This window comes from Copadichromis virginalis, linkage group LG8, assembly GCF_057382275.1.
Source record: "Copadichromis virginalis isolate Kocher_CV1m ecotype Utaka linkage group LG8, C_Virginalis_male_GT1.1, whole genome shotgun sequence".
Taxonomy (NCBI): Eukaryota; Metazoa; Chordata; class Actinopteri; order Cichliformes; family Cichlidae; genus Copadichromis; species Copadichromis virginalis.
The window spans coordinates 3,161,078-3,173,098 of NC_140625.1; the positions used below are offsets into that span (position 1 = coordinate 3,161,078).

Genomic DNA, 12,021 nt, shown 5'->3' on the forward strand with positions numbered 1-12,021 from the left:
GGTCAGCTGGGATTGATCTTTATATCGCTGATTTATTAAACCTGAAATAACTAATATTACATTTTCAAGATTAAACAGAAGAGAAGAGCAGCTATCTGTCTATTGACATTGCAGTTAAGCATTTACCACAATCTGTCAAAATTGAAGAAAACTAAGATAGCAGTCTTTGCTTTGGCTTTTTCTTAGTAAAGCTGCGCAGTAAACCATAACAGTCGATGCAAATGTAAGAGGAATTATTTTTCTACATGTTGACTCGTGGACGGGAGGTTTGTTATAATGTGAAATGTTTAGGTGAATATACTGATTGCAGATAAGCTACCCATGAGCACTTTGATGAAAGTGGACTTCTGACTATGGTGGACAAAGATGGCATCATGGATACTGTGGCCAAACAGGCGGCCAATTAAAGTGGCCAACATACCTTTTTTCATTTGCTTATTTATCACATGTAAACTTCAGGCACATTTTGATGAAACCTAAAATACAGTACAGTACAATAAATAGTTATTTTCAATGGTGTGATACTTGTTTAGTTCCTTTCTACTCAGTCCAGCACTCAAAGTGCTTTCTATTATACAATACAGTATAGCCCAGTACAATAGAATACAGTACCATGGATAATGGATCAATATAATACAGCACAATCTAACAAAATGCAGTACAGTACTAGACTTACTCAGCGGTACCTTCTGAAGCCAATGACTCTGATCTCTTTAGTATTATTTACAATCAGAAGTAGAAGATTTCTTCAAGATTCTACAAATTATATATATGTGTTCTGTGCGCCTCCTCCTGCCAACAGCAATTATCCGAATATTTATGATGACTGTATGACCCGGAGTTGTACTGAAAGTCCGAGGTATACAAGGTGAGCAGGAATGTTGGCAGCATAATTCCTTGCGGAGCTCCTGCACTGCACAACACCATATTAGACTGAGCACTGCCAGTCTCACATACTGTGGCCTGTCTGTGAGGTGTTCAGTAATCCATGAGGACATGTTTACTGACATTTCCTGTAGTTTCGCCCTCAATAGGAGTGGCTGGATGATGTTAAATGCATTTGAGAAATCAAAACAGGTGATCCTTACCTTAAATCAGTGTATCAGTCAGTTGTCCCATTACTTTTGAGTCTCTGAAAATTAGGACTAGTGGATCAAATTTGATGTAATTCCTAAAAATGTGTATTAATTTGCAATAATTTGATTAACCATTGAATTAAAGCTGAGGCTCGGTGGCCTCAGAATCTCATCTCTGCTTTTCACGGATGATGTGGTTCTGTTGGCTTCATCGGGTGAGGGCCTCCAGCTCGCACTGGAACGGTTCGCACCCGAGTGTGAAGCAGCGGGAATGAGGATCAGCACCTCCAAATCTGAGGCCATGGTTCTCAGCCGGAAAAGGGTGGAGTGCCCACTCCGGGTCGGGGATGAGTTCCTGCCCCAAGTGGAGGAGTTCAAGTATCTCGGGGTCTTGTTCACGAGTGATGGGAGAAGGAAACCGGAGATCGACAGACGGATTGGTGTGGCGGCTGCAGTAATGCAGACGCTGCACCGGTCCGTCGTGGTGAAGAGGGAGCTGAGTGTAAAAGCGAAGCTCTCAATTTACCGGTCGATCTACGTCCCTACCCTCACCTATGGCCACGAGCTGTGGGTAGTGACCGAAAGAACGAGATCGCGGATACAAGCGGCAGAAATGAGCTTCCTCCGAAGGGTGGCTGGCCTCTCCCTTAGAGATAGGGTGAGAAGTTCGGCCATCCGGGAGGGGCTCAGAGTAGAGCTGCTGCTGCTCCACATCGAAAGGAGCCAGCTGAGGTGGTTCGGGCCTCTGACAAGGATGCCCCCTGGGCGCCTCCTGGGTGAGGTGTTCCAGGCATGTCCCAGCGGGAGGAGGCCCCGGGGCAGACCCAGGACACGCTGGAGAGATTATATCTCTCAGCTGGCCTGGGAACGCCTTGGTGTTCCCCCGGATAAGCTGGAGGAGGTGGCTGGGGAGAGGGAGGGCTGGGCCTCTCTGCTTAGGCTGCTGCCCCCGCGACCCGGCCTCGGATAAAGCGGATGAAGATGGATGGATTAAAGCTGAAAGTCTTCACTTCAATTAGATCTTGACTGTAAAATCCAGTTTGGTGGAGAAAAATGACAAAAGATGCTTAACTGTACACCATCAATCGTGATCTATGTGTTCTTCAGTTTAAAAACAACTAATGGAGAGTTTACCTGAAAAGATGAGTAATGAGTTAAAAGCTTAACCTAACTTATTGTTAGACTAAAGCATTTAGCAGTGATTTTATACTTTTATTAAAGTTTCCAGGAAAAACACCATCAAAGCTACTTCTATCCTAATTCACTGGATAGAAAGCTATATAATGCACTATATTACTGCTGCTGGCATCTGACATCAGTAGATTCACATTATAAATTAGGAAGTGCGTCATCAATGACAGGAGCTCACTTGAAAACAAGGATGGAAAATGCCCTTCATGTAATTAAATATATAAATGTTGCTGTCTGCAAGTTGCAAGCATAGCTCACATGGTGGGGTTTTTTCTTTTGATCTTTGGGCTGAAGGAAAGACTATACTCGGTGTATAAATGCTCAATCAACAATCTTTTATTCCATACAATTCAACACTTTGTGAGCATAAACCATCCGGATGGGGAGACATGCATGCAGAGGGTCACAGCAAAATCTCAAAATGATGGAGCGTTACTCAAACTCTTATAGCCTCTGGTGGCCCCCACCTAGTCGTAAAAACCTAAACATACATACTTTCTAACTCTCAGTGAGCCTGAGTTATGATCTTGGCTCCCTGTTTTTCTGCTTCCAACAAAGGTGGGGGTGGAGCTGAATGTGCTCTGTGCTCTCTGCACACAATATTCTCTTCTTAACTCAGCAGTATGAAATGTCATAAAACAGTGTAACTCATTCACAGTAAATCACAGGATAGGATAATACGAACCTATCTAACAAATCTAATGATTTTCACATTCTTTTAATTCAGAAGTATAATGCAAACGAAAACTACATACTGATTATACTCTCTATAATAAGAAGTATGGTGTGGCTTACAGCAGTATCATGATTCACTCATTTCGATTACAGCCATAGGATAACACATGATAGCATAATAATCTCACAGTATTCACACCCACGAATACCTTGTTAGACCCATGAATTTTTTCATACCTTGACTCAAGGTGACTCACATGGTTAACAGTGGGTCACTGACCCCAGGACCACAATGCCAATAGGTATTAAATACCTGGGACTCTCATCAGTTGTTTTAGAACTGAAGAAGCCTCTTACTGAGAAGTAAAATGTCTTTACAAACCAAAAATATTGTCCAGTTGCCTTCTTTTCAAAGACAGTACAACACATAATACAACTGTGCTTTAATTTAAGGAAGTCCTGTTTTCTGTCTACAGAACTTCAAGAGAGAAGAGCAGAACTTTGTGGTCCAGAATGAAATTAACAACATGTCCTTCCTTATCACTGACACCAAGTGCAAGATGTCAAAGGTACAGACACATAGATGCTGGACACATTTGAGGACGTGCATACCAGTGACCTTATTTTAAAATTAAATTAAATTGATTAATTAAAACTACTTAATAGGCCTAACACTGTAAAGCGGTGCCTGTTTAATGTTTGACTTTGCCACAGGGAATAGTTTCAGACCAGGAGAGGAAGAAGATGAAGAGAAAAGGTGATCGATACTCGATGCAGACAAGTTTGATTGTTGCTACTCTAAAGCGCCTGCTGCCCGTGGGACTCAACATTTGTGCTCCAGGAGAACAAGAGCTTATCGCACTGGCTAAGAACCGCTTCACTCAGGTAGCATAGTAGTGCTAATAGATTACAGAAAGAACTGTTTCATTATAAAAATAGATATGATTCATTTAACTGTTTCTGTGTATTTCAATTCAATTTAGTTCATTTCATTTCAATTTTATTTATGTAGCACCAAATCACAATGACTGCCTAAAGGCACTTTATACTGTAATGACCCTACAATGATACAAAGAAAACAGATAAAACCCCAACAATCATACGACCCCCCTTTAAACAAGCGCTTTGGTGCCAGTGGGAAGGAAAAACCTGACTGGTTGGGGTGAGGCATATGACAATAACAATAAATTATTTGCAGTATTGCTATTCCTGAGGTAAACCTTGAGTAACAGCAAAATAACTCTGCGTTAGCTTTTTCAGCTAAAAAGTAAAATTTTGCATGAAGGCTAATTTACTGAATAAATATCTTTTATAGCATTTTGTAGGTCACAGAATACCTGTTGTTTGATCGAAGTTAATAATTCTTTTGCAGAAAGACACAGAGGACGAAGTTCGAGAGGTCATCAGGAACAACCTACATTTACAAGGAAAGGTAAGAAAAGAATCAGGCTTGTGACTGACACAAGTTACTTAAAGTGTACTTACACATTATGCCTCTGGTCTTCGATTGTGCCATGGTGTCAGGTTGTTGTCAGTTTATCTTATTCTTGTGGAAGTAATATCAAAGGACTGGTTTAAGAGAAATTCTTCAAATCTGGCACAAACATCTACTTTGACACAAGGATGAAGTGATTTGATTTTGATGGTCGGTGTCATAAAATTTAGAGTCAAGTATTCAGATTCAGTTTAAATTTCACACAAATCTAGAGTAACCTAGATGAACTGATGAACCTTTATGTCCATAAGATAAATAAGGCTACTTCACAGTGATATCATAGGTTATCCGAAAGATATAGAATAGGAAATTCAATCTGTCAACAAGTGATTGAAGGAACTCTATCACTCCACATAGCCCCTATCCCACTAACATCACTAAACTCGTCTGTACAGGAGAGTTCAGGCTGTATCAAAAAGAATCATTCAATTTCAAAGTGCTTTAATTCTGCAGCCATTCACCGGAAACAACAGCAGTGGCTGCAGTGACTACAGTGAACTATGGGATGAAGTATTTCATTGATTATTCATAAACATTGAACATTTTGTATGTAAAACTTTATATTCAGCCATATATTTTAAATTTAGTGTAAGCTTAAAATACAGCCTTGTGAAAGTGTATGATTTATTTTTGATACACTGTACATTCCAGAGTCATATGAGAAGCCATCTGCTTGACAGCTAAAGCTTCACCCACACTGGGTCAGGAAACAGGACAATGATCCCAAACACACCAGCAGAAAAAGAACTGAATCTGAAGTTATAGAGCAATCTAGAGTGACTGAAATACTGAACGTAGCAGGACCTTAAGAGTGCTGTGCGTAAATGAATGGCTTCAAACCTAAATCAACTGAAGCAACGTTATAAACAAGGCTGGGCCAAAATTCTTCCACACTGATTTTAAAGACTTATGAAGTCATGCAAAAAAACCCAACCAATTCAAGTTATTGCCAGCAAGGTAGTTATACAAGCTACTGAATCATGAGCTTTACATGCGCTCTTTCTGTGTTTTGGCTTTTGTTTTGTTAAAGTCGAGAGAGATGTAAACGAGTTGCTAGATGTTGGTTCGTACTATATATTTATATATTCACAAAGGTGCTTAACCTTGTGAATAGGCCAATGGCGTCATGCATTTCCTCTGTGTGTCTTACAAAGTCAGAGGACCCAGCAATTCGTTGGCAGATGGCCCTGTACAGAGACCTCCCAAACCACTATGAGGATACTACTGACCCAGAGAAGACTGTGGAGAGAATCCTGGATATTGGTCATGTCCTCTTCCACCTGGAGCAGGTCTATATATTCAAGTTTGAGTTGATTTTGCGCATTTTTGTGCCTACGTAGAGAGTATAGCTTTAAGGTACCCCACGGTCCTCTTAAACTAGCTGATTGGTCTTTATTAAAGCTGACCACATACTTCTCCAGGATAATATGGCTTCCAGATGGTAAGGTACACCAACTAAATATCCAGTTTACTGAGTGGTTCAGTTTGTGTCTTCAGGTGGAGCATCCTCAGCGCAGTAAGAAGGCTGTGTGGCACAAACTGCTTTCAAAACAGAGGAAGAGAGCTGTGGTCGCTTGCTTCAGGATGGCACCACTCTATAACTTGCCAAGGTATGTTCTCAAACACACACACACACACACACACACACACACACACACACACACACACACACACACACACACACACACACACACACACACACACGTAAAATGAAGAAGAAATATTTAAAATTGTGCACTTTATTATTTTCCCACCCTCATCTACAGCCACACCTCGGGCTAGTGAGGAAAGATTGTGGATATATGTTGCACCTACAGTGCAGCCCTTTATAAGCAGCAGAAGATGGGTAGATAAACAGTTATTAGTCATCCATGTATCTCTCTCATACTAGGCACCGGGCTGTAAACTTGTTCCTGCAGGGCTATGAAAAGTCCTGGATCGAGACAGAGGAGCACTACTTTGAAGATAAACTCATAGAAGACCTCGCTGTAAGTTAATTTCATTTAAAAAAACAAAACAAGTGGAATTATTCTGACTACTCTGGAATTTGTACTTGTTTTGAAGGCAAATTGTGTGTTAATTTATTCAGTGTATAGCAGAGTTTTAGCACTTTGTGAATGTGTGTTGATTTCAGAAACCAGGTGAACAGGAGCCATCTGAGGAAGAGGAGGGGCAGAAACACAAACACATAGATCCCCTGCATCAGCTCATCCAGCTGTTCAGCAGAACAGCCCTAACAGAAAAATGGTGTGTAATTTTACACACTACCTGTTAAAAGTCCCTATTTTTCCAGTTCCAGTTTTCCAGTAAGTCATTACTCCCCATGCTGCTGCCGTCCTTGTCCATAGTCTTATTACATCCCGTATTGATTACTGTAATTCCCTCCTATTTGGTCTCCCTAAAAGGTCCCTTCATAAACTCCAACTTCTTCAAAATTCTGCAGCTCGGGTCATAACTTGCACTCCATTAAGTGCTCATATTACCCCAGTTCTTCAGCAGCTTCACTGGTTGCCCATAGAAGCCAGGATAAATTTTAAAATCTTACTTCTTGCATACAAGTGTGTCCATAAATCTGCTCCTGCATATTTGTGTGACCTGCTCCATATCACCGCTGTTTCCCGCCCTCTCAGATCATCATCTGCTATTCATCTTACTGTTCCGTCCTCACACCTTATCACTATGGGGAACAGAGCTTTCAGTCGCTCTGCTCCTCGGCTCTGGAACTCTCTTCCTCCTGCACTAAGAAATATTGACTCCCTCTCCGTATTTAAGACACAGCTCAAAACACATCTGTTTAAACTGGCTTATTCGCTTTAATGCTGATTTTATCTGTTGTCACGCTCTGTTTTGTAATTTTAACTTATTTTATGTATTTTATGACTATTGTTCCTTTTATTAATTGTGTTTTTTGTAAGGTGACCTTGGGTTTCTGAAAGGCGCCCTCAAATAAAATGTATTATTATTATTATTATTATTAAAGTCCAATGAATAGCTTGAAATGGCACAAAGGTAAGTGGTGAGCTGCCAGAGGTTAGATTACCCAAAACTGAAAAATAATGTACATTTCAAAATTATACCAAAAGGCCTTTTTCAAGGACACAACATGGGTTAACAATTCAAAGCTGTTCTGCAGCAGTGAAGGTTGATCAAGCCTTGAAAGCTGGTGCTACTAATTCCTACAGGTGTTCCAACTTGGATTACTTCCAACCCCCTCTGTCTGCATAAAACAGTGTTGAACACACTGTGGTGCCATACCCTAGTGAGCATCAGCTGAACAGTACTGTACTGCAGAAAGTAGTGTGTTGCTACAAAAATGGTGAGAAAAAGACCATTAACAGTGGAAGAGAGAGAGACCATCATAACACTTAAAAATGTGCGTCTGTCCTGACAGAGAAAGTCAAAGTGTCAGTGAGTACAGTTTCCTTCACCGTCAAACGCACTGAGAAACAAACTGTGACAGGAAGAGGTCTGCAGACCCAAAGACACGACTGAATCAGAGGACAGGTTTCTGAGAGTTAACAGCTTGTTTGATAGACGGCTCACAGGACAACAGCTTCAAGCACAGCTATCTCAAAGAGCTTCATGATGTCGTCACCTGAAATGGTTTCATTTCACAGGTGTGCCTGTCAGGGTTCATTTGTGGAGTTTCTTGCCTTCTTAATGGGGTTGGGACCATCAGGTGTGTTGTGCAGAAGTCAGGTTGGTACACAGCTGACAGCCCTGTTTGACAAATGCATTAATTTATAATATGGCAAGAACCAATGAGGTAAGTAAAGAGAAATGACAGCCCATCAGTCAGTCTGGAAAATTGCTAAAACTCTGAATGTGGATACATTCATCCGAGTCCCCAGGCTCAGAAATCACAAGTTAACAGCAGCTCAGATTAGAGCCCAGATAGATGCCACACAGAGCTCCAGTAGCAGACACATCTCTACATGTTCAGAGGAGACTGTGTGAATCAGGCCTTTATGGTCAATCAGCTGCTAAGAAACCATGACTAAGGAAAAGCAACAAGCAGAAGAGATTTGTTTGATCCAAGAAACACAAGGATGGACATTAGACCAGTGGAAATCTGTGCTGTGGTCTGATGAGTCCAAATCTGAGATCTTTGATTCCACCCACCGTGTCTTTGTATGACGCTCATGAAGGTGAACGGATGGTTTCCACATGCATGGTTCCTGGATATTTTTGAATGTTTGCAACGCCGCCATCTCTTACAGTCGCCAGAACCTAATTGATCTAGGTTTTAAATATAGTTTGTCTGTTTCTGGCGACTATCAGCGAACACACAACATCCTGGTGGAGATAGCGAGACCGCCAGGGTCACCGTGGATGGTCTGCCCGCCCAGCAAGCGTAGAAGGCGACGGAGGGAAAGAAAGCAGAAGAGGGGATGCCGGTCAGGCTCAGACGCTAGGCTACGCAAACATCCACACCGGCCAGCACTTCCGAGCCTTTTCCTATCGAACGCCAGATCCATCACCCACAAACTTGACGAATTGGAGCTACAGATAGCCAACACAAGCTTTGCACGTAACTGCAGCATTATTCTTATTACGGAGACGTGGCTTCACCCGCTGATTCCCGACGCTGCAGTCGAGTTAGCAGGCCGCACGCTACACCGGCATGACAGAAACAGCAACTCAGGTAAAAGCAGAGGAGGGGGGCTATGTGTTTACGTGCATAACGAGTGGTGCTGTAACAGCAGGATCATTCACACACACTGTTCTCCTGATTTGGAGGTTCTGGCAGTCTCGTGCAGACCTTTTTACATCCCGAGGGAGTTTACAGTAGTTATTGTGATAGCTGTTTATATACCGCCGGATGCTAACGTTAGCACGGTTCTCAGCCTCTTGCTCAACACCATAAACAAACAACAGCTTGCCCACCCCGATGGGGTTTTTATTGTCGCCGGCGACTTTAACAAAGCGTGCCTAAAGACTGTGCTTCCTAAATTTGTCCAGTTCGTGGACTTTGCTACGAGAGGAGAACACACTTTGGACCATGTCTATTCAAACATCAGGCATGCTTTCAGAGCGACACCCCTCCCCCACCTGGCTGGATCTGACCACCTCTGCATGTCCCTCACCCCCACCTACACCCCCCTGCTGAGAAAAACAAAGCCCCAGACAAAGACAATAAAAACCTGGCCTGAAGGAGCCCTTTCTCAACTGCAGGACTGCTTCTCAACAACTGTATGGGATTTATTCTCCAGCCACAACCTCCAGGAGTACACGGACACTGTACTCTCGTACATCAGGAACTGTGTTGACAATGTCACCGTCAACAAAAGGGTCAGGGTGTTTCCAAATCAAAAACCCTGGATGAATAGCGAAGTGCAATCCCTCCTAAAAAGCCGCAACACTGCCTTCAAGTCAGGGGACAGGGCTGCGTATAGGGCGGCCAGGGCAGACCTGAGTAGAGGCATCAGGAAAGCTAAGGCTGCCTATAGGAGGAGGATTGAAGATCACTTTGCTGACAACGACCCCAGAAAAATGTGGCAGGGGATCAATCACATTACCAACTACAGAAGCAATAACCGTTTCTTCGCCCGCTTTGAGACGACCAAGCCCTCAGCTGCCACACCACTTCCACCCGCCCCCAGCACTGGCACACTAACACTTAGGGAGCACCAAGTGAGGTGTGTTCTAAGGTCAGTGAATCCCAGGAAGGCGGCAGGTCCTGATGGAATACATGGAAAGGTTCTCAGAGCATGTGCTGACGAACTGACCAGAGTCTTCACTAAAATCTTCAACCTTTCCTTGTCATCAAACACCGTCCCGCCCTGCCTCAAAATCTCCACCATCATCCCCATCGCCAAGAAGACAGCTGTGGCCAGCCCAAATGACTACAGGCCTGTTGCACTTACGCCTGTAGTGATGAAGTGCTTTGAGAGACTGGTCTGTCAGCACATCAGGGCCGGTCTGCCTCCCACTCTGGACCCCCACCAATTTGCCTACAGGACAAATCGTTCCACCGAGGACGCTATCACCATAGCGCTCCACACTGCGCTGAGTCACCTGGAGCACCGAGGAAGCTATGTGAGAATGCTCTTTCTGGACTTCAGCTCAGCATTCAATCATATCATCCCGGAGATCCTGATCCAGAAACTGTCTCACCTGGGACTCTCCACCCCCATCTGCCTCTGGATCAAGGACTTCCTGACAAATAGACCACAGTCTGTCAGACTCGGCCCCCACCGGTCCAGCACCATCACACTCAGCACCGGGTCTCCACAAGGATGTGTTTTGAGTCCCGTCCTGTTTACGCTCTACACATCCGACTGCTCCCCTACCCATCTCTCAAACACCATCATAAAGTTCGCGGATGACACCACAGTGGTTGGACTCATCTCAAGGGGGGATGAGTCGGACTACAGAGATGAGGTCAACAGACTGACTGAGTGGTGTTCAGTTAACAACCTCCAACTGAACACCACGAAAGCTAAAGAACTTATCTTGGACTTCAGGAAGGGCAGAGCAGACCCGGCCCCACTTTACATTCACGGGAGCTGTGTGGAGAGGGTACACTCCATGAGGTTTCTGGGCGTGCAGATCTCTGATGACCTCTCCTGGACTGCAAATACTACAGCGGTGGTTAAAAAGGCCCAGCAGCATCTCCACTTTCTGAGAGTGCTCAGGAGGAACAACCTGGAGGAGAGGCTGCTGGTGACATTTTACAGAGCCACCATAGAGAGCATCCTAACGTACGGCATAACAACATGGTATGCAGGGTGCTCAGCTGCAGACAGGAAAGTACTGCAGAGGGTCATCAACACAGCCCAGAAGATCACTGGCTGCTCTCTGCCCAGCCTGGAGGTCACTGCAAACTCTCGGTACCTCAGCAGAGCTGGCAATATCATCAAGGACCACTCTCACCCCAGCAACCAACTGTTTGAACTATTACCGTCAGGCCGACGGTACAGCTCACATAAAACCAGGACAAACAGATTCAGGGATAGCTTCTTTCCCAGAGCTATCACCGTAGTAAATAAGCACAAAAACAATTGAACCTATTCCATACCGTCACTGTCATTATATTATGCTGCTATTCATACTGTCATTATATTAATGCTGCTATCCTGTATATATTGTACATACTATTGTTTGAGTACTTACGATTGTTTTTTTTGTACTTTTTATATTTTACATTTATATTTATTATTGAAACTTGCACCAAGGGAGTGGTACTCCAATTTCGTTGTACTCTGTACAATGACAATAAAGGCTATTCTATTCTATTCTATTCTATTCTATTCCTACTGTGAAGCATGGAGGAGGAGGTGTGATGGTGTGAGAGTGCTTTGGTGGTGACACCATTACTGGGATTTTTTTCAAAATTGAAGGCACACTGAACCAGCATGGCTGCCACAGCATCCTGCAGCGACATGCCACCTCATCCAGTTTGTGTTTAGTTGGACCATCATTTATTTTCCAACAGCACAATGAGCCCAAACACACCTCCAGGCTGTGTGAGGGCTGTTTGACCAAGAAGGAGAGTGATGGAGTGCTGCACCAGACAGCCTGGCCTCCACAGTCACAGTGACCTAAACCCAATGGAGACGGTTTGGGATGAGATGGAGCGCA

General features: G+C 43.6%; 1 protein-coding gene across 5 annotated transcripts in view; it reads left to right on the forward strand.

The window, feature by feature from the left end:
- ryr2a (ryanodine receptor 2a (cardiac)) overlaps positions 1-12,021 on the forward strand; it is a 310,584-nt gene that overhangs the window by 226,376 nt on the left and 72,187 nt on the right. For all 5 annotated transcript variants that reach the window (XM_085465413.1, XM_085465416.1, XM_085465414.1 and 2 more), the window contains exons 76-82: positions 3,419-3,511; positions 3,657-3,827; positions 4,315-4,374; positions 5,592-5,726; positions 5,935-6,047; positions 6,329-6,425; positions 6,572-6,684. In XM_085465413.1, the coding sequence (XP_085321539.1) occupies positions 3,419-3,511; positions 3,657-3,827; positions 4,315-4,374; positions 5,592-5,726; positions 5,935-6,047; positions 6,329-6,425; positions 6,572-6,684 (782 nt within the window). The remainder of the gene's footprint in view (positions 1-3,418; positions 3,512-3,656; positions 3,828-4,314; positions 4,375-5,591; positions 5,727-5,934; positions 6,048-6,328; positions 6,426-6,571; positions 6,685-12,021) is intronic.